This window comes from Grammomys surdaster, unplaced genomic scaffold (genome assembly GCF_004785775.1).
Source record: "Grammomys surdaster isolate TR1022 unplaced genomic scaffold, NIH_TR_1.0 218, whole genome shotgun sequence".
NCBI classification, from domain to species: Eukaryota; Metazoa; Chordata; class Mammalia; order Rodentia; family Muridae; genus Grammomys; species Grammomys surdaster.
In genome coordinates this window covers 3,923,228-3,946,412 of record NW_021604663.1, presented here as the reverse complement: position 1 = coordinate 3,946,412, position 23,185 = coordinate 3,923,228, and the positions used below count along the sequence as shown (strand labels likewise).

At 44.5% G+C, this 23,185-nt stretch overlaps 1 protein-coding gene across 2 annotated transcripts in view; it reads left to right on the top strand.

Annotated features, from left to right (window-relative positions):
- The window catches only part of Fndc1 (fibronectin type III domain containing 1), a 67,167-nt gene that overhangs the window by 36,894 nt on the left and 7,088 nt on the right, over positions 1–23,185 (top strand). For both annotated transcript variants that reach the window (XM_028772732.1, XM_028772731.1), the window contains 7 exons: positions 903–1,014; positions 1,945–2,388; positions 8,617–8,682; positions 11,025–11,168; positions 13,754–13,984; positions 16,225–16,333; positions 20,656–20,735. In XM_028772732.1, coding sequence (XP_028628565.1) covers positions 903–1,014; positions 1,945–2,388; positions 8,617–8,682; positions 11,025–11,168; positions 13,754–13,984; positions 16,225–16,333; positions 20,656–20,735 — 1,186 coding nt within the window. The remainder of the gene's footprint in view (positions 1–902; positions 1,015–1,944; positions 2,389–8,616; positions 8,683–11,024; positions 11,169–13,753; positions 13,985–16,224; positions 16,334–20,655; positions 20,736–23,185) is intronic.

The window sequence follows — 23,185 nt, the reverse complement described above, 5'->3', positions numbered from 1 at the left end:
AGGGACTGCTAGTCCAGGACCACACTTAAGGGACTGCTAGTCCAGGATCACACTTAAGGGACTGCTAGTCTAGGACCACACTTAAGGGACTGTCAGGGAAGACATGAACTCCTCAGTAGGAAAAGAATGAATTTTCAAGTTTTATAATTTCTTAGAATAGGATGTTTCCCTATGCATTCTATATTGTATACCATTTCTATAAGTTAAAAAATAAGTCAATAATCAAAATTTAATTTATTATTAACATAAATAACACAATGAAAACATTTCATATTTTTAAGCAACTGGTGATATCTGTCAATCATTAAAGTATTTCAGAAATATGGGAAAGGAAACAAACATCCTTTACTCCAACTGGTTCTCAGGATGACCCCTCGGTGACAAGTTGGTGGATATCTTTTCGGTACACATGTCCTTGACATTTTCAAGCTTATGTACAAAATGCATTTTTTTTTTCAAAGTAAACAGTCCTGTTACCTATGTATGCATTGATTTAGTTCAATATATACAAGATTTCTATATTCCTCCATTGGTGACTGATGGGCCATTATTTATTTAAGCTCTTCTGTCAGTTGATGGATCCTTGGGTTGGTTCCTGTTTTTGACATTAGATACGATATACTTAACGGTTAAAAAAAATACTTGGAATGTTTTTTGCATATTTGATAATCAAAGCAGTTTATGTATTGTATAGCTAAACACTGTTGATACAGTGCAAGTGTACAATATGAGGTACTGTTGCATTTAATTATACAGGCCTTGCAAACCGTAGTGACATGAGTGTTTCCCTCTTACGCCCTAGCTTCTTCCCTCGGATGCTCGCATGTCTGAACACAGTTAGAGATGTGAACACTTTGGGGGAATCCCTCGCACACCCTTCCATCTGTGTTGTCTTGGTTTAGGTTGTAGACCTGGACCGTGGCTTGGTGCTGAACGCAGAAGGGCGGTACCTCCAAGACTCACATGGCAATCCTCTCCGGGTGAGACTCGGGGGAGATGGTCGCACCATCGTGGGTGAGTGAGACTGGTTCTGAGGAACAAAAGCTACATGAGCTGTGAAATAGCTTTGGTCTTCACCACCCCCTCCTTTCTAATGGCTGCCAGTGGCCCTGTCAGCCATGTGGGAAGAAGGTCCCCCAAAGAGACCAGAACATAGCATTTCCCTCATGATTTTAATCACCCTATTTCTTTAGCACTCCCTTCTAGAAATGTGGAATCTAGTTTGTTCCTGAACTTGGCCATTTAGAGCACAGAACAGAAAACTGGAGCCCATAGACCATCTCCTGTACAGCCTGGTTTTGCAAGGCCTAGGACCCCAGAAAAGTTCTTACATCTTAAAAATGATTCTTCCCCTCACCACAGAACAACAATGTCTGTCTTTTGACATGTGGTAAACTCGTATGAAATTCACATTTCGGCGTTCACACACAGAGGCATCATTGGAACACAGGAGCATTTCTTTAGGTAGCCCATCTATTACGTACTGTTTATGCACTGTCTGTTGATTGTTATGCTCTACACGGGCTGAGTTTACAGCCATCTGGCCTGTAAACCTTAAAATACATTCTCTCTGACCTTTTGTGAGAAATGTTTGCTGTCCCTGGCCCGACCTAACATGTGTTCTCCCCTAGGAGTAGAAATAAAGAGCAAAGAACCACTTCCCTTAGCAGACACAGAGTTTTCTGTAGTAACGGCACATTCTGACTTAAGAGTTCATATGGTTCTATAAGGGGGGGATGACGGGCAATGTCCTAAGCCCATCTATCCTGGATAGCAGCCAACACTACCACCTCAGATACTTACATCCCCCAGTTACTACTCCTCTGCCATCTGCTAGTTAAAGCATAGGCATACATAAACTCCAAGAAGACAGGTTCTCATTGTGCTTCCTGTTCCCTGGATTGTTTTACTTTACTACATATCTCTTGCTCGGTTTTATTTCAGATCTGGGAGGAACCCCTATGGTGAGTCCCGATGGCCTCCCCCTCTTTGGGCAGGGGAGACATGGCAAACCTGTGGCCAGTGCCCAGGATAAACCCATCTTGAGTCTCGGAGGGAAGCCCTTAGTGGGCTTGGAGGTGATCAGAACAACCACTCATCTTCCTACCACAACCATGCCTCCAACCACAACGACCACCACTGTGCCACCCACCACCACCCCGCTGCCCACAACCACAACCACCCGCCGGACCACCACCCGCCGCACAACCACTACCAGGCGTCCCACAACTACAATCCGAGCTACTCGCAGGACAACGACCACTACCACTACTCCAGAACCTACCACCCCTCCTCCTACCTGTCCCCCTGGGACCCTGGAACACCAGGATGAAGCTGGCAACCTTATAATGGGCTCAAATGGGATCCCAGAGTGCTACCCGGAGGAAGGTAACCAGCTTTGTTCTAATGTAGTCAACTTACTTACTTAATATGCTGCAAGTCAGAGATGGATCTCAGAACCCAACAGAAAAAAGTGAGTACTGTCTAGGGCAGAATGGCAGCCAAGCAGAGGTATCTTAAATCAAGACTGTCAGATTTATTCAATAAGGAATATGGTGTGAGGTACACCTATACACAAAGTTATATTTAAAAATTCAGCGTGTCTTTTGTCTATCTAACAACTAAAACAATATTATTGATTCAGGTTATGTTTCCCAAGGGACCCTACTATGTATTGTTAGTGTGTGTGTGTGAGGGGGGGAAGACAGGGAAAGGGGGGGGAAGAGGGAGAGGGAGAGGAAGAAGAAATATTGGTAGGTCAGTTCTGAGATCATGCGATTTAGCAGGTTGAATGGGTTTCTGACTTGGTGGCCCATTAGATAACAGTCTCCCTGTGAGCTCCAGGAAAGTCATCAATGCATTTGGCAGCCAAGCTCCCTGTGATCAACTTTCCCTTTGGAGAAAGCCACTGTCCAGTGGCAAGGTTTCTTCTGAGAGCATGGAGTTTACATCGGATAAAAACAGACCACGTACGTCTCCTGCTTCGCCATGCTTGATCCGGGCACTCCGGTCACTCCTGACATCTGCCTGTTTTCCCACCGATGGTTCAGGTCACAGTTGAACAGACAACACCATCCTCTCATCTCAGGCTTCAGTTCAGACTACCATGGATGAAGTTTTGCCTCTGACACACAGGAGACAGACTCCTGCTAGTTTCACATAGGCTGTAAAGCCCATGTCCCTTAGTCTAACACAGACTGAAGACCCTTCCTCTCAGGAGGTATTTGCAAGCCTAGAACTCTTGCACATGACAAGCCCTGATGAATCTGACATTAACATTGTGTTCAGAATGAGGATCCACTTCGGAGGCAGTGTTTGCATGGGAATTTAATAAATTAATGGGAAAACTTGACATCTTAAAAGTCCACAGCAGAGAGCAGAGTAAAGACCAAGAGAGAGAGTCACTGGCGAGAGAAGTCTTACAATGACCGTTCAGTGAGTATAACTCTGAATATTTTCCTTTTTTAAAAAAAACATTTGTTTATTTATTTGTTTGTGTGTTTATTGGGGGAAGGATTTTGGATATACACATACCACAGCATGCATATGGAGGTTGGAAGACAACCTGTGAGAATCAATTCTCTGCCATGTGGGTTCCAGGGATGGAACTCTGGTCATCTAGCCTTTACCTGCCGAGCCTTCTGGCTGGTCCCAGGTTTTGTCTTGGACTTGCTAGTAGTATTTAGGTGACTTCTTCCTTCTGCATGCATTGATACATTTGTTTCTGGAAGTAGAGATGTAACTAAAATTGATAACTGTGTAACAATTGGCTGTAAACAAAAGGGTGACAGTCCAGGGTTTGATTTCCATCCTGTTGTTTTGCACTTCACCTGGTCTGCATCTTAAAGGCCCCGCAGCATATCCATTCATTGACACTTTCCTGTTACAGACTTTAATTTGGCATGAAACCCAATAGAGTTCCTCAGTATTTCTGTCAATGCTTTTTCTCTCCAATCACAATGCAGAGTGTTCATTTCATGTGCATCCCCTCTTCTGGTTCCTTGGTCCAACCCAAAGGCTAATGTACTTCTCAGCAGCATTTTGAAATCAAGAACAAATAAACACAGAGTCTGGCACAAAATTAAATTTGGCGAGAGCGGCACATCTCCCCGCCATGTTTATCAGACTATGCATTAGCCTTAAAATCCTTCAGGGTGCTCTGCATTCTCTATTATCAGCAGTTTCTAAAGCTTGAATGTTTTCTTTCCTGCTTCCATTGCAATCATAGTTATTTTAATTTTAATTTAAAACCCATTCACAGATGTGTGGTTGATATATAAGGAGCTGTGTGTGTTTAATCTACACAGTCTGAGAAGCCTGGGGTTGAGACAACTCATAAACATATCCCATCATCAGGACCACAGACATATACATTATCCCTCGGAGTCCTTGCCCCCTCCCCCCACACAGTGTTTATTCTTTTTATTTTTCTCCTCCATTTTAGGTCTTGAAGCTGCTTTTTTTCCCCTCTGTGTCACTAGGCTGATCCACTGGCTAGCACCCATACGCTATTCCTTCCTGAGTTTCTTACAGCAGGCTCCAGTGACTTTCTGTCTACTCGCTTACAGTTTAACATAGCCTTATCGACTATGACGGTGAGCCAGCCACAGTGCCTGCCTCTTGAGTAGAAACTTAGTTGCAAAGATGCCTTGAGGGTTGAAAACAGAGTCAGATTGCTCTGGAGAAGGTTCTCGACAACTGTGTAACATTTTCATTCTCTGTCATGAGCACCTTGTCATGGTCCCGGTGGCAGAATGCTCCGTTAACATGTCATGGCACTTGGAGAAGAGATGGTCCCAGTAAGGCCCCAGCATCAGGGGAGGAAGACCTGTTCCTGGTCTCCACTACAGAAACACAGAAACTCTTGGGTCTCATCCATGCCTAGTTTTGCCTTTCCCCTTAGCACAACCTCCTTTGTTGTGCTAAGTAGAGTTCAGTCTTGAATATGCACTCACTGTGCACACACTGTGGCTCTCTCTGTCTGCATTTAAAATTACCCAGACGGCATCCTGGCTGTGGCACCCCCCAGCCTAGGGGCCAGAATGTTCATTGCTGCCATCATTGGGACTTGGAAGCTGTACAGATGGTAGTGAAGAATATCAATGAGGGGCTTTTCCAATCCTCTGTCCTCACCCCACTTCGCTGGCCATTGGACATTCCATTCCATTTGTAAAGTCCTGGTGTTTTGTTCCAGCACTCCAGCTTTAAAAGCGTCTTTTCAAATATGCAACTCTTGGCTCCCTTGGTTAAGTCATGTCTCCTCCTTTCCTTTGAAAATTGCTTCCAAGAAATGTTCTAGGAATAACCTAAGGCCACTAAGTTATGCCAGCAAGTGTTATTTATGGATACTTCCTCATTTGTTATGGATGCTGTTGTTTCTCATAGCCAGAGATTTACATTACATGCTTTTTCCTGTGTATTATTACATTTATTCTTCTGTCTTTACACGCACACATGAACACACATCCATACACACACACACACACACACACACACACACATGCACACATGGACATTGGTTTTTGTTTTTAGTTTCAAGTAGAATTAGCTTCTTTCAGTAATAAACCTCTGGGGCTGAGATAACAGACTCTTTCATGCCTCCAATTTCTCAGGGTACATCAGGCGTCTTAATATCTTAAGATATAGGCATTATGGGTTGTCTAACTGGGAAGTTAAAGCCAGTAATCTTTGTTTTCTAGGCTCTAGATTGGATGATTGCACATCTCTGGAAGTGCTTTGAGCCAACTGAACATTTAAGAATTTGTAACATGACCTTGTTACATGTTGGAGACACACACATTCGTCATTATAGAAAACATCTCCAGCCTGCCATGTTCACCCTCCTGACAGAAAATACAAGGACAGTGATTGGGAAGTATTCACAGTGGACCCACCGTACCATGGGGATGTGCCCAATTTCCCATGGCTGGAGTCAACTTCCTCACTCTGAACTTCTACAGAGAACAAACTTTTAAAAAAAGCTATTTTAATTTTAGTGTCTCTGAAGCTGAAGCCTTAATTCTTGGAGACATCAAACATTATTATTATTTTTTTAACACGACCATGGGTGGGGTACTGGCAAGACTCAGCTACCCTTCCATGCTGATGACTGGAAGCCACTTTTATATGAAGGTCAAGGTTTTGAGATCAGGTCTAGGTTGGTTTACAGGATACCCAGTTTTACATAGCTCCAGATGGTCTTGTACAGCAGAGCCAGGAGGTCACCTGCTCTCATGAAATGTGGCTGTATAGTCATTACACGCAGATGATACACTTGGAGAGAAGACTGTGGTAATTCTGAAAACAAATAAGTGATTTTATTTGGTTTTAGAGATGTATTAAATGACTTGGTGGGATGTTCCCTTGTGCCAGAGGCCTTGCGTTGGTCACCACAGAGGTGATCTAAGTTGGCAGGTAAAAAATATCTGTGACCTTCTGCAAGGTACCAGCTACCTCAGCATCTCAGGGCGTTGCAGTGAACATGGGTATCCACAAAAGGAAACTCTGCTTCTCCCTGTTCTGTTTGACCTGGGATATTAAAAATGTGCATTTTTGTTTCTTTTTTAACCTCGAGACATAATGGGAGTGAAATAGAAATGGCCAAAAAGAAAGTCACACTGTGCTCCTAAAAGCTAAACTTGCAGACGAAAAAAAAAAAAAAAGGTAGGTCAGGAACCAGTCGCAAAATAAAGCCAAACTTCAGGCACCATGAACCAGAAAAGAGACTTGAATTTGCTCAGGAGTAGCGCCATCTTGGATTCAGGTTGTTGACGTCGCCCTGGCCTATGGATAATAATATTATATAATAATAACCATGTTTGAGACTTTTTGAAAAGATGACCATCCTGCCCCTGAAGGGTGGATGATCTGGAACTGGCCTTATTAGCAACCTCTGTAAGCATAAGTTATCACCCTAGGGGTGATGGTCAGGGATGTTGGAGCCTGTCTAGGGTGCACAGTCTAAGGGTGGCTGTGGGTGTCCTGCTGCTATGGGCTGGTGAGAGCCGAGTACCCCTGCCCGCTGCCTTAGGAGCTCACTATAGTACCGTTAAACTCACTGTGCAATGCTAACTAAAAGCTCCAAAGGAACTGGTAGGATTGTTACACTGAAACATTGCCGGGTAAATTAGATCAGTGACTTCTAACAGTTTAGAAAATGCCAAGTTGATACATGTGGTTTCCTGGAGCTGGGAATTTAGATACTTGTTTCCCTGTAAAATGTTGAGTCAGATAGCAAGGGTCCACAGACAATGAATTGGTTAGTTTAGCTCTAAAACATAGAGGCGGTTTGCTGGAGTATAAATACATGTTCTCTGAGCCAAAGAACCTGAAGCTCCAGTTCTGTGTTCTGCACCTGTGTGGCTTCAGGCCACTATAAATCCTATAGAGCCTCAGTATGGAGCCCAGAAAAACATTATTTTCCCAAGGGTGTGTTGTGACGATTAACTCACACAGCATCCACGGAGAGCACCTAGAGTCTAACAGCATCAAGTAGTCACCTTCCTCATGTCCTCCCCTCAGCCCCTCTCAAGAAGGTGTTGTGTCTAGAGAGTTCTGTATCATGGCTGGCATGGGCTTCAGGTCATGAGGATGAGGGGTTCCTCTGAGCTGTTTGGATAAAAACTTCATTGGCTTCAAAACTCATATGTAAGTCAAGGAAGCTAATCGGTACCAGTTTTCTGCGTCAGTAGTAAAAGGTCACTGGGGAGGAAGGACACGTGGGAAAGAATGGCTTGAGACAATAAGTCTGTTAATTGGATGGTAGGGCTTGGGGGGACTCTCTGTAAAACCCTGAGTCTGCCATCTGGTTACAAGTGGGGACAGTTTTAGGGCACAAAGGGATGGCAGGGAAGGACTCACAGTCCCCCTTGCTAGGGGTAACCACTGAACCAGTCAATGTCAAGTGATCAACAAATACCTTTCCTGGCGGTTACTAGGGTCTCCCAAGGCAAGGAGGGCAGGGACTAGAGAAGCAAGCTCCTGAACCAAATGACTGAAGTTGCAGGAATTGTCAAATTTCAACCAAAATGGAAGACCTTTACATCAGGGCGTGGTCCTGGCTGACACAGAGAAGCAAGGAAAACTCAGTGCAGTCTGCCAAGCTAGAAGGAAGCCGAGGCAGGAAATCACCCTGGTTCTAGGATATTCTAATGGCAAGGTAGAAATAGGTGGAGAATAAAGGCAGATAACATGAACTCCCTGGGAAGAGGATTTTCATCACCATCCAGGGCCCCCCTCTCCTGGCTGATCTCTGAGCAAACGTGTCTAGGCTTGTGACAGTAATACAGGAGGCCTTCCTTCCAGGTCTAGAGCAATTCAGACAGGTGGGTGGAGATGACTGGGAGGGTGACAGAGGGCTCTAGGAATGCAGAGCTGGGTGGCTTTGCTCCTGAGTAAAATGTTTTAAGTTACCTTTCTCTGATCTCAAAGAGGGGAGGCCTGGTTTTCGTTTGAGGGTTCAGATGGTCAGTCTTCTGTAAAAGTGAGGAGACTGGTATTGGTGGCTGGTTTCTGGGAGGCGCTCAGGATGTGTGAGTTGCTATTCTCAAGGGCAGGATTCTAAGAGCTCTGGGAAGAGTCACATGATGATGGGTCTTCTTCCCTCTTCCTCCCTAGATGACTTCTCGGGCCTGGAGACTGACACGGCACTACCTACAGAAGACTATGTTGTGTACGATGACGGTATGGATCTGATCTCACTTTGCTTTCTGATCCTGAGATCTTATTTTAATTACAAGTGTTTGATCTTGATTGCAGTTTTCTCTGGTTCAGACTGGGACGGTGGTGGTAACTACCCCCTCTTCCAAGCTGCCTCAGATTGCCATAGCTCAGACCTCCCCTGTACCAGCATCTCTATTGGCAAAACCTTGTGGTTTAAATCATCGGGGAGCCTCCTAGTTGGGCTTTGTGTTAGGAAATATACTGCGGTGGCGGGTGGGAGTCAGTGGGTATCAGGTGGGCCCATACCAAGGTGTCCCCCTGAGAAATCACACCATGAAATAGACCTGGTATACGGGAAGCTTATTTGGGGGAAGTGAGGGGATTAAGGACCTGGAGAGGGGCTAGGGGCAGACAGACAGAAGCAGAGCCATGAGGACAGAGTACGTGGGGACAGCGAAAGACAGAAAGAAGGACAGAAATAGAGAAAGAGAAGCTGGCTAGGAACTTGGGAACAGAGGGACAAGGCGGGTAGATAGCTGTCTTTTTTATATGCTGCTGCCCATTGGCAGGCGGTGACATAAGCAGCCACTAGGTCCCTGGGAGGAGCCCAGCGGAATCGCCTGTAAGTCAACACTTTGTCATTTCTCATTTCTTTCTTTCCTTATCTAATTAAATAATATAGATGTTGCTACAGATGCGCTGGTTTCTTATCACAGAATCTTTTCAAATAGTCAAGTCCAAAATTCCAAATGTCCCGACCCAGCCGCAGCAGTCTCCTAAGAAATGGCAGCTGCTCTTAGCTGCCCGTAGGACCCTGGGCTTGTCTGGTCTCTTCTGGAATTGCCTCTGCCAGTGAGTTCACCTTGGAGATTTGTCCAACTGGTGTGGACCTTGTCGCCCACGCTCAGGGTCTGCTCCCTCTCATCTTCTAGTGTCTGGTGTCTTGAGCCACATCCTGTGAACAATGTTGCCTTTGATGCTTTCTTTATTCATAAATAAATTGGACCCATGGCAGTTTTCAAATGAGGATTGATTTGAAAAAAAAAAAACAAAAACAAAAACAAAAAAAAACCCAGCAGGTGTTAGGAAACCCAAGAAGATTTCTCAGCACCTTGGAAAACATGCACTGTTTTTTTCTTGTTTTCTTTCTATCTCTGAGCAGTTAAGGGGGATTGGTTTCATTTTCTTTTTTAAATGTTAAAAGGTGAGTTCTTTTTTAAAGAGCATTAATTGCTGTCTCCTCCCCAAAAAAGTTTGTACCTAGATTTTTTTCTAAAATTAATTTATTTCACAATTTTATGTGTATGTGTTCCGTCTGAATATATGTATGTATGCCACATGAGCACGGTGCCACTGGTTACCCAAAGAGGGTGTCAGATCCCCTGGACCTGGAGTTACAGGCAGTTGTGAGCTGCCATGTGGGTGCTGGAAACCTAACCCGAGTCCTCTGCAAGGGTGGCAAGTTCTCTGAACTGTTAAGCCATTTCTCCAGCTGCAAGTTTTTTTTTTTAATTTAAATTTATTTTCTGATGTGATCTTTAAAGATTTATATAAAACATATTATTTATCTGTACATATGTGTGCTGTGTGAGTTCATATGCACCATGTGTATGCAGGTACCTATGGAGGTCAGAGAGTGTCAGGTCCCCTGGAACTGGAGGGGTCAAAGGTTGTGGGCCGCCAGCTATGGGTGCTGGGAACTGAACCTGGGTCCTCTGCCTGAGAAATAAATGCTCCTAACCACTGAGCCATCTCTGTATCTCTGATGTGGTCTTTTATAGCTTAAAAAGAGAAAAAGAAAAGGAAATTCAGGTAAGGATTAGCTTTGGGGATGAGCATGGCCTGGGAAGTTCTAAAGGTCTTCTCCTTTCTGTTCCTAAATCTTCATGTTTGTGGGTACGTGTGTGTCTTTGTTCTTTCTTTCCATTTTGAAATATGGAGCTACATATATCAATTGTTCCAGAGTGTGGTGTGTGTATTGGGAGATGTGTGTGTGTGTGTGTGTGTGTATCTCTGTATGTCGCATGTGGCCGTCTCTGTGTGTGGTGTGTGTGATATGTGTTATGGGCATGTGACATCTGTATATTTGCATATGTGTGTTGTGTGTGTGTCTATCTGTCTAGGTGGTATGTGGTGTCTTTCTCTAATGTGTGTGTAGTATGGCTATATATGTTGTATGATGTGTAATAGATGTGTGTATATGTATGTATGGTGTGTGTCTGTGTGTGTGTGTGAATGTGTGTGTTGACAAGTCTAATGTGTGTGTATCTGTGTGTATCTACAGTTAAGTCACAAGTATCCTCAGATTACAACCAGTGCCCCTTCTGGTACTTCACATTTACAAAGACTTCGTATCTTTTCAGATTATGGATTTGAGACCACAAGACCACTGAGCAGCACCGTGCCCCCAACCATGGCTGCCACACCAAAGGTCGTCCCAGAGCAGGGCACTGTCAGCTCCTTCCCAGAGGAAGAATTTGATCTTGCTGGAAAGAGGCGGTTTGTTGGTAAATTGTCACTTCCTTAACTGCAGAAACTGATTTTTAGCTCTGCTCCTTGAAGACAGAATAACTAAGCTGTGGCCTGGCCCTTTAAGAAAATGCTTCCCTGGGGTGAATTTTCCACGTGGGGTTGTTTAGTGAGTCCATTTTACTTAGATGAGCATTAATTTGCAAAAGTCAGATAAGAGGAAGACCAGAGAACTGTTAGTGCCCAACAGAGGATCTCAGAAAGTGTGTCCATATGAGGGTGCCTGTGCATACACACACACACTCACACATGCACGAATGCACACACCACACATACACACACACCACACATACACACACACCACACACACACCACACATACACACACACCACACATACACACACACACACACACACACCACACATACACATACACACACACACACGCACACGCACACGCACACGCACACGCACACAGAGGCCAGAGGACATCCAGTGTCTTCCTCTGTCACTCTCTACTTGAACCCCTTGAGGCAGTGTCTCTCAAAGCACCAGGACCTAGGTCAGAAAGGCTGGCTAGGGAGATCGCAGGGTCTGCCTGTCTCTGGACCTCAATACCTGGGTTACAGGAATGCACAGCTATGCACAGCTTTTTATGTGGGCAGTGGGGATTCAAACTCATGCTTGTACAACAAGCCCTCATGCTTGTACAGCAAGTGTCCCTACCCACTGAGCCATCTTCTCAGCCCTGTGGCCAGTTTGTTTTGAAGACAAATTGGATGGTGGGACCTTCACTTGCTCACGACTTGCTAAATTCTGAACAGTGAAGCTTTGTGAATGCTGTCACTAGTCCTGATGATGTCACAGAACCAACGCCATTTTTATACCGTTACCTTCTCCGACTTCACTAGCCTCAGAGAATCGGGATCTGGAAATTTGTTTCTCCCCTCTTTTTTCTCAGCAGCTAAAACCACTTCAATTGAAAAATTCTGTGTAGCTGAGCTATGTTCGACTCTCGTTCCAAGCCATTCCTTTTCCCATGCCCTTAATGAACTGTATTAATGAGACAGCTGCATTAATATGTTACTGAGTGGAGACAAGCAACAGCTTAAATTAACATCGTACTTTTCAGTTTCCAAAACAAATGTCTTGCCATGAGCAGAGAAGACATCTTGCCAGCTAAGACACTGTGACTGGGCGTCTCATCATATGAGTTAAAGAGAAAGACCATTAGCTTGAGGCAACATTCCTGGAGCTGAAGCCAATGTTTGCTGTGGTGTTCTGCAGCCTGGTGGAGTCCACCAAACCCTCCCTTCCCTTCCTGCCGTCCCACAACAGAAAGGGAAAGAGGCATGGTATTATTAGTGGTATCCGTACCAATACCATTTATGCCATGATACCACAATGATATCATTCAGTGTTACCATTAGCCCTTCCACAGATTGCTCCTAAAGACCAAAAGGTCTTTAGAGATTTCTAGCCATTTCAATTGAGAGGACTTGAGGGTCTTGAGTGTATAAAGCCTTAACTCCAATTCCTTGACATTCCTAGCCTATTCTTTTAGAATGAAATACAAAGGGACTGTGGGTTAGTAGCAGAGCCTACTGCTTGTCCAGGGCTCATGAGTGCATTCTCACTGTAACAGGGTACCAGGCTGTGGCTTGCATATTCCTAGTCTCCCATAGCCACTGAAATCATGTGGTTAGGAAGGGCTTCAACATGTCATACATGTAAGAAGCTGATGAACAATGTTGCAGAGGGCCCCTTGGGCCTTGGCTTCATGAGAGGATTGTGAGGCTCACGAAACTCTACAGGAGGCCACCTGGGGAAAAAGCTTGAGGCCATCATCTGTTTCTCTGGTCTCAAGATGCCTGAGGAGATGAAATATGATGCAGAGATGCTAGGTAACAGACTCACAGTTTTCCAAATCTGAGGGCATAGGCATGGAAGAATGCTGGAGGTTTGTATTACACCAAACTGTAGTCAGAGGACCTTTCTAAATCATGTGGGAGTTATAGCTATCAATGTCAATGGGGCAAAGAGACCTTTTGAAATCATGTTATTTTAAGCTATAGGCACATGGACCTGTTAATGAGAGATAGGGATGTGTTCTTTTACATTGCTTATGTACATGTGTGTAGTGCATATATGTATATATGCATACTTGCATGTGTTGGGGGCATACATGTGTAGAGAGGCCAGACATTGGTGTTGGCTGTCTGTCTTGCTCACTCTGCAGTTTATTTGCTAAGGTAGTATCATTTATTGAACACAGAGCTTGCCAGTTATTTTAGCCTAGCCAGCCAGTTTACCACAGGGGTCGCTCATCTTGGCCTCTCAAATATTAGGATTATGGGTAGCTTCCACCCCTGCTTCACTGTCACATACCCATGTAGCTATGCTAGGGATTGAAATTAGGTCCTTATTCTGGTGTAGCATGTCCTGTATCCCCAGAGGCATCTTCTCACCCCCAAGGATGAGCTTTTGAGTTCGCATCAGATGTCTCTGGAGTCTTGGCATGAAGAGGCTAAACTGTGAGTCTGCTTCCATGCAGCACATGCTATGATTCTGTTTCCAAAAAAAAAGAAAAAAAAAGTCCGACTGGGCATCTCTGCTTTTTCCAGCTCCTTATGTGACCTACCTCAGTAAAGACCCATCAGCCCCGTGCTCCCTGACTGACGCCCTGGACCATTTCCAAGTGGAAAGCCTGGATGAACTCATTCCAAACGACCTGACAAAGAATGAGCTGCCTCCTCAGCACGCTCCCCGCAACATCACTGTGGTCGCCATGGAAGGCTGCCACTCCTTTGTCATTGTGGACTGGAACAAAGCCATCCCTGGAGATGTTGTAACAGGTATGTCCTAGGCAGATGCTCAGAGTTCCGACTGGTCTACAAGAGAGAGGAGAGATGGATGGGTGGATGGGTGGATGGGTGGATGGGTGGATGGGTGGATGGGTGGATGGACAGGTAAGATGGGGTAGGCAGACATCTTTTTCAGTGGCTTGGGGAATACAGGTTACTGCAGGAGCATTGTGGGTATTTAAGAGGACACTGGATGAAAGCCAGAGTCCTGAATTATAATCTTAGATTGGTTTGTATGACCTTGAGTTAATAATACATTATCTTGCTGGGATTTGTTTTCTCATATGAAAAAAATACCATTAAATGTTCAACGTCTTGTCTTCCTGCAAACAAACAGCCAGGCAACCACTTGTCAAATGGTAAAAAGGCTTCTACTGAATCCCTACTGTGTCTCTCCCTCTTCCTCACCTGCTGGCCATGCCCATAACAGCCTGAGTAATGCCCAGTTCTTTATATGGGTGTTGGATATAAATGGGCACTGGGGGAAATCCTAAGGGTCTTAAGCTCCACCTCTGGGCTTTGGCCTGTGAGATGCTTGTGAGTTTCTGTTAGTCTACCAAGATGACAATTGAGAATGAGTCAGTGGAGATGAGTGAGTTCTTACAGAAAGAGAATCAACACGTCCTTTCATGAACAATCTCCTTTGTACATGATTCCTACCACGCCTGTGAGCTGTGTAAGAGGAGGGTGCACATGTAGGCTGTGAATGTGTTCCTGGATGGCAGGGGGAGTGTCAGAGGTTAGGGGTCAGCATTATCCACTTCAGGAGTCACATGTGTAACTCTGCACTTCTAGTGCTTCTGCTGTAGACAGGAACTGGACATGTATCTAGGTTGGTGGCCAGAAATGCCAGCAGTCCTCTCGTCTGTGCCCCTTCCCTGTCCCAGCAATGGGTTATAGAAAGGCATGTGCCCACACTCGGGTCTTGGCCTGCTTAGCCATCACCCCAGCACCACAATTGGCAAGCTTTAAAGGCAACTAGGGTCCCAGTGAATCTTTCAGTCATACCACATGCCTGGCAGTCATTGTCAATATTTTTCATTCTCATATAAAGGACAACTGTACATCTCTACCAAGAGACTTGGGTTTTGTGTGTCTTTTAAATTCCTATTTATGCATTCATTGTAATGGTTTTCAGAATTTACAAAGTAATGGTTTTCAGAATCACATTTTCATTCTAGTGTTTCATGTACTTTGACCATATTCAACTCCTCCTTTCTCACCGTTCATCTCCCATTTTCCAAATGGTCTGTCTGTCTGTCTATCTATCTGTCTGTCTGTCTGTCTGTCTGTCTATCTATCATCTACTATCTATCTATCTATCTATCATCTACCTATCTACCTACCTACCTACCTATCGATCTATCTATCCATCCATCCATCCATCCATCCATCCATCTATCCATCTATCTATCTACCTACCTACACTCCACATATGATAGGGAGAACAGAGTACTTGTCTGAGTCTGGCTTAGTAAATACTAAGTGCTGCACGCTGCTTTTGTCTCCCACTTCTTCCTTCTCTGTGCAGTCAAGATTAGATGTAACTAGTCCCATGAAGTGAGTGAGGCCAGGGAATGAGGCTGGTAGAGTAGGAAGAGAAGTAGGGAGCCAGCAAAACACCAGAAAGCACTTGAGTTTGCTGTCCCCACCTGAATGCTCCAGATGTAACTGAAGTGAACCGTCCTGACTCACAGTGAAACTTGCTCTCCTTGAGGGTCTCATGGAGCCATACATCATGGAGATGTACACACGCTTCATCCATTCCCTATCAAACCGCTGTGTGATTTGATTCTTAGTTAGCTTCAGACGTCAACTCAACACAGCCCAGAATTATCTGAGGGAGCAACTGGGGCATTGCCTCTATCTGATTGGCCCATAGACACAGCTGTAGGGCTTTCTAAATCACTAATTGATGTGGGAGAGCACAGTCCACTGTGGGTAGTACAATTCCTAGGCAGGCAGGTGTAGGCTGTATAAGAAAGGTAGGTAAGCAAGCCAGAGGAAGCAAGCCAGGAAGCACATTCTTCTACAGTTCTACTTAAAGTTCCTGCTTGAATTTCTTCCTTATTTCCCTTGATGATGGACTTTGACCTGGAAGCATAAGGTGAAATAAACCCTTTCCTCTCCCAAGTTGTTTTTGGTCACGGTGTTTATTGAAGTAACAGAAAAAAGCAAACTACAACAGGTTCCTTGATGCTCACCAGGTTCCCCCCTCTTCCTGTTTCCAGGATACTTGGTCTACAGTGCCTCTTATGAGGACTTCATCAGGAATAAATGGTCAACTCAGACCTCGTCAGTGACCCATTTGCCCATTGAGAACCTGAAGCCAAACACAAGGTATGGCATGGTGGTTGCTTGCAAACAAAAGGCTGGACCTGTGAGCTTGGTCATAGTATCCTTTGGTTGGGAACAAAGGGTTAATCAGTCATCATCATTTTCTTAAATTCTTGGTTTAGCTTGTGGGATACCAATGAAGGCTCACCATGTGCCATGAAGAGAAGTTGCTGAGTGTGTGGTGGTTGTTGCTTGACAGTTGTGCTCGTTCCTTGTTTTCCTAGGCATTAGAACAAAGAAAGGCTGTTCTATGTGTTGGGAGGGAGCTGACTCAGTTTCAGTCACTAATGTGACATTTAGGTAGTACAACCTTGCTATGTGACATTAGTGGGACAGTATTTGCCAAACATGTCAAGTGACACAGAACCTTTGTGATGTAGATGTTCAGAACATTCTAGAAAGATGTGCTGAATGCATAAGTAAAGGTTACAAGTCTGCCTTCACCACGTGAAGAATGGCTGGCTGACAGAGCACTCTGGAAGCCAAGGTTTATGGCACTTGCTGAGAAAGTGGCCAAACTTGTTCACGTAAGAGTGCTTGACTGTCTATTCTGTTGTGCTGCCTGTTTGTTGAGACATGACTCTCAGAAAGTGACCTGGTCAATGAACATGTGTGAGGCACTAGGCATGCCTTAGCCAGGCAGTGGTGTGCTGGTAAATTAACTGTGTAGGCAGCTGGGCGTGGGATGGAGAAACCCCTGGTTTATAGCATTTTCAATGCCTATGGTTCAGGGATTGCCACTATAGCCAATTTTATAATGTCAGTAGGTTCATAGGATCCCATTGTCCTACATAGCTTCACAGATCCTGAATGGGTGGTGACTGACAGGTTGTCCAGATAGCCATGGCACCACACTGTTGTATAGAGCCAGTGGGTTTGCAGTGAAGAGCTCCAAGTGGCTTCCACAGGTGGTGGAGTACAGAAAAGTCTGGAACAAATGACTCAGTAAACAGATGTGTGCTAGAGAGGACAGGAACTGGCCAGAACCAGGCTACCAGGAGATTTCCCCAAAGCTGGAAACACTCCCTGTGACATTTTAATGTGCCATTTAGGATCACTAGAACCAAGCTTCTGTAAACTGTTGTGAGTTGCAGAATTTGGCAGATGAAAAGAAACAATAAGTCAGGGAATAGAGAAAGTGCTTCGTTCCTTTCTAATAGCAGTGAAAGTTGACCAGAGAAAATAAAAGCAACAGAATCAGATGGAACAGGGCCAGCATTCTTTTTCACTGTGTGTAATAATTTCTTCTATAGCACAGTCACCATACATATCAAAAAGCTGAGATGCCTTCCAGTGGATTTATCATAACAACTAACAAAAAGAGTCTCTTGACCTCTTCCCGCCCAATGTTCTTTCCACACCTTTGGCTGCTGTACTGGATTTCTGCCATTTTGACTGTCAGTTGATGGTGGTGTCAGGTGGAGGTGTACTTGTTCTAACTTTGGCTCTGGGTCCAAACTTCATTCAAGCAGTTCTTCCTGTTTATTTCGACCCAGGGTTTAGGGTATGGAGGTGTCTTAGTTAGGGTTTTTCTGCTGTGAACAGACACCATGACCAAGGCAAGTCTTAGAAGGACAACATTTAATTGGGCTGGCTTACAGGTTCAGAGGTTCAGTCCATTATCATCAAGGCAGGAGCATGGCAGCATCCAGGCAGGGATGGTACAGGAGGAGCTGAGAGTTCTACATCTTCATCTGAAGGCTGCTAGTAGAATACTGACTTCCAGGCAGCTAGGGTGAGGGTCTTAAAGCCCACACCCACAGAAACATATCTACTCTAACAGGGTCACACCTTCTAGTAGTGCCATTCCCTGGGCCTAGCATATACCAACCATCACAGGAGGTGAACTACATGCACCCCTCTTGAAGTATACAGCGCTGTCCTCATGGGACTTGTTGAGTGGCAGGGAAGACAGATGTTAAAAAGGGAACACAGATATAGACTTCCGTAGCCAGAGTCGTGAAGGAGTTTAAGGAGAGTACATAATGGGGGAATTCTTGTTCTTCTGAGCCTGAGGCTAGTCGGGCAAGACTAGGAGAAAGTTAGGTCAACAGCATATGTCACAGTAATCCAGAGAACAAGTAGACAAGGTGAGGTAGGGAAAAATTGCTCCAGGAAGAGGAAGCCCCAAGCCACGAGATGTTCTAGGGAAATGGATGCTCTCAAAAGAGGAGAAGGGGGTGAGGGGACAATGAACAGTACGAGGCTCCGTCTGGCCCCTGCACCCAGGCTCTCGTGCACCCGGGCTCTCCTGGCTCCTCCTGACAAGCACAGGCTTTGGACTCTTGGCGTGGAGTGTGCAGGTATGATGTAGTATGAGGACTTCTCTGGTCAAATTTCCTCAGGACTCGTGAACAGCAGCTACAGCACAGCCAGAGCAGTGTGGATACAATAAACAGACTTCCCTCCCCCACCCCTTCTCACTATTTGACTTCTGGGGGAGGGGGGCGCTACAAAGCTCAGGGATCTATCCTGCAGAGTCAGCCTCTTTGTGGAAGGGGAGAAGGGCAGGTTGTCTTTCAGGAGAGACAAGAAAGTAATCCACTCAAAGGAGGAGCCAGAGTCTAAAACTTGGTGGTTTATGTCAGATCCTGGTTTTTTACTAAAACAAGTGTATTTCGCCTTAGTCACTAAACAAGGGCCCCAACATCACTCCTTAGGGTCTGTGTATTTTAAAATAGAATTTCACAGTAAAAAGCTTTGATCAGAGTCTTAGATGGATCACACTCTGTCAGGGGTGTGAGGACCTATGCAACATGAGTGTCCCATGTGGCTTCTGGACTAGACATCACTCCTAATTTTTGAATGGCTTCTCTTTAAAGAAAAAAAATAGTGTTTGCAAAATTCAACTAGAATTGTTGATGTGTGCAAATCCTCCTTTTGGAACTACCTGTGTGGTTTTTCCATAAATCCCTCTACAGTCACTGAGAGCATGAATAATAAAAAAAAAACACACACACTTCTGGGTCAACTGAGGTTTAGAAACATGTTCTTAATTGTACATTCATTTCTTTCTCCCTTCCTTCCTTCCTTCCTTCCTTCCTTCCTTCCTTCCTTCCTTCTTTCCTTTTTCTTTCTTTCTTCCTCTCTCTCTTTCTTCCTTTCTTCCTTAGAACTGAAATGGAAAAAAACCCCAATAGTCATAGTATGTGGATGATTTAAGATTTTACCAAGTGTTTTTTCTCTTAACAGTTAGTGAAAGCACAGAGGATGTCTGCGTGCTGGAGGTGGTGACATCATAACCTATGGCTTGTGGTCACCCTCTGAATGTAAACAGTCCCTCCTTAAAACTTCTTAGTGTTTTTTTGTTTGTTTTGTTTTGTTTTTATCAGTACCTGGCAGATCTGTGTCCTTAACCAGATAAAGTATTTTGAAGTAGTTAAGTGAGACATTTCTTCTGGCCAAAAGCTAGAGGAAAACACTATTTCTGAGGTTCAAAGAGCCACCATTCATGGGCCCTAGAAGAACTTTGTGGAACCCCGGGGTGAGGAGGTCACGAGCGTTAACAACAGTGGTGCTGACTGAGCACCTAGTTGTTCTTTGAGCATCATTGTTGACAAAGTGAAAAATACTCGGAGACTCCGTTTCTTTCTCGATGAACAAGCTGACTAAAACATCATGCTCTCCAGAACATACTCTGTTCCTAGACAATGTACCACTCTGCAGCAAAGCCTCTGTCCTCAGGTTCCCCTACCCCACCCCTCCCAACACACTTCCTCTTCCTGGACATGCTTCTCCTTCCTGGAGGTGTCTAAGCTCCAGGCATGGCTGTCGGGTGAGTTCTACTGAAGAGGCTTCTCTCTAGCCACCCCCTCCTGCCAGTCACAAACCATATTTGTGCTGAATCGACCGTGGAGTTGGAAATGTTGATTCAGTTAACGTTTGAGTTCTACTCTGTGTTTTGTTGCCCCAGATCCTCTCTTGGAGCTTATACTGGGCTCTGAGTCTTAGACGGGTTTTTAAGGTATGTACTGGGACAGTCACTCAGTGTTTGCCTGGATGACCTGGCAAAGCAGTCTGAGCAGTTGTCAGCCTAGTGTTTCTGTTGCAGTCCATCAGTCATGTGCCTGTGCTGTATTAACTCTACCATTTCAAGAAATTATCAAAAATGAGAAAATTCAGGAAAACACAAGAGGATAAACATCTCTCCCTGTGTCTCTCTCTCTGCCTGTCTATCTATCTATCATCTATCTCTGTTCATGTGTGTCTGTGTGTCTAAAAACAAACACAATTCCAAGCTTACTACGAAAACATGCTTTTAAGAATCTGTCTCATTACTCAGAGGTCAAGTCAACTTCTCTTTTAAAACATGTTTTCTATTTCAGGTACTACTTTAAAGTTCAAGCCAAAAACCCTCATGGCTATGGGCCTGTCAGCTCTTCAGTCTCATTTGTCACAGAATCAGGTACGGTCACGGGTCACCTTTGTATTACTTGCTTTGGGAAATGAAGTAAATGATTGGAACAACAGCTATTGGCAAAGTGGAAACTGAGGCAGAAAAATGTTTCTTTTTCTGTTGGATGAGTTCAGGTTTCCTTTTATGAAACAAACTCCCCCCACACACACAAACACACACTAGGTTAGGAGAGAACTGAGGTCAAATTCTTTTTTCTCATTAATTTATTCATTTTATACCCCAATACCAGTCCCCACCACCACAGCACTTCCCCTTATTCCCCATCCCTTCTCCTCTGAGAAGGGGGATCTCCTTTGAGTATCACCCCACCCCGGCCCATCAAGTCACTTCAGGACTAGGTACATCCTCTCCCACTGAGTTCATCCAGAGCAACCCAGTTAGAGAAACAGGATCCACAGATGGGCAACAGATTCAGGGATAGTCCCCAGCTCCAGGTACTGGGGGACCCACATGAAAACCAAGCTACGCATCTGCTAAGTATGTGCAGGGAGCTTAGGTCTGGTCCACACTGGCTCTTTGGTTGGTGGTTCAGTCTGTGGATGTCCCCCAGGGGTCCAAGTTAGTTGACTCTGTTGGTCTTCCTGTGGAGTCCCTATCTGAGGTCAAATTCTAATGAAAGGGAAAACAAATTTAGTTTTCAATCTAAAGATGGGTTGGACTCGTTAGCATAAAGTAGTTTCAGAGCTTTCTTTGTTGCTGGATTTTTGTTTGTTTTTGGTTTTAAAGAGACAAAATAGCACAGGTTGACCTGGAAATGGCCATTTAGCCCAGGCTGGCTTCAAGGTACTGAGTTCTAGGATTACAGGCATGTGCAAGCACACCTTTTAAAGTTTAAGAACATTTTTATTCCAAATAGCTGGGAAGAATCTACCTTAGATGACCTGGGAGGCAGTTGCTTCTCCAGGTAGCCAATTCTCAATCTAAGATTTTAACTTGTAAGTTTAACTTCTATTCCAGCGGTTCTTTACCTTCTAATGCTGCTACTCTTTAACACAGTTCCCCACGTTGGGGTGACCCCCCAACCATAAAATTACTTTTTGTTGCTACTTTGTAAGTACAATTTTGCTATTGTGATGAATCACAAAGCAAACATCTGTGTTTTCCGATGGTCTTAGGCGACCTCTGTGAAAGGGTCATTGACCTCCCAAAGGTGTTTTTTTTTCCCCTACTGTTACATTTTCACCCCTACCCCTTTGTTCTGGAGAATTTGAGAAAACATCTGGAGCATTTCCTCTTAAACTAGCATCACTACTTCCCAAAGAGTGGATGATGCCAGAACAAGCTGCTGATCTGAAGCACAAGGGGAATTTGGGGTGATAGCATATTCTAAGTGTGGAGAGGAAGCTCTGTGATTTTACATATGCTCGGATTTATTAGGTGTGAACACTGAAGTGCAGCTTTCCGGCTGAGGATCTAGTGCAATGGTCAGATTCGCCCAGAATGAATGAAGCCTTCTCCCACTACTGCAAAAATTACAATGAGAGGATGAGTAACAGAGAGGAGAGAGTGTTGTTTATTTAGTCCCCTCACAGCACTTATGAAAATCACTGTGGGCAGAGGGCTGGTCCAGTGTAGCAGAGGCCTGGGTTTGAGCCCCAACACCACCTTCAGAAAAATGATCTTTTTCTGAAGCAAAACTTCGAAAGCAACTTTCATATTCTCTGAAGTGATTTTTGCAGTTAAAGCATACATACTTTTAGATATGAAATGTCATAGATTTTGAGTCTATTTAGTCCTGGCCACTGTCCAGACGGCATGTCCTCCTGCAGCTCCTCCCTGCCATCCTGCACACATCTGCTCCCTCCCGCTAAGTACACATCACCAAGGATTTGATATACGTGCCCTAAAGTGTGTACTCCTTTGATTGGCTTCTCTCCAGATAATCATTTTTTGTTTGTTTTTAGTGTTGGGGGGGGTGTTTTTGTTTTGCTTTGGCTTTTTGAGACAGCATTTCTCTCCATAGTTCTGACTGTCCTGGAACTAATTCTGTAGACTAGGTTGGCTTTGAACTCACAGAGATCCACCTGCCTCTGCCTCCTGGGTGTTGGGATTAAAGGTGTGCGCTACCACACTTGGATATCTAATGATCAATTTCTGATTGATCCATGCATTGTGTATGTTAGTCTGTCATTTCTCTTTTATCTGGTCTGTATTTCATTGGACAGCTATGCTACAACCTGCTCACGCAACCCATCCAACTGTAATCTAAGTTATTTCTACTGTTGGGTAATTACAAAGATGCTATCAGTGTCTATATGCAAATGTTTGCATTTAACTTCTCTTGGGTAAACACTGAAGAATGGAAAAAATGTGTGATTTTATAATAGGCAGAACAGTTTAAGAAATCACCAGACTTTCCCAAATGGGAAGTTTAAAGACAAGAGCATTGACCTCTCTCTCTCTCTCTCTCTCTCTCTCTCTCTCTCTCTCTCTCTCTC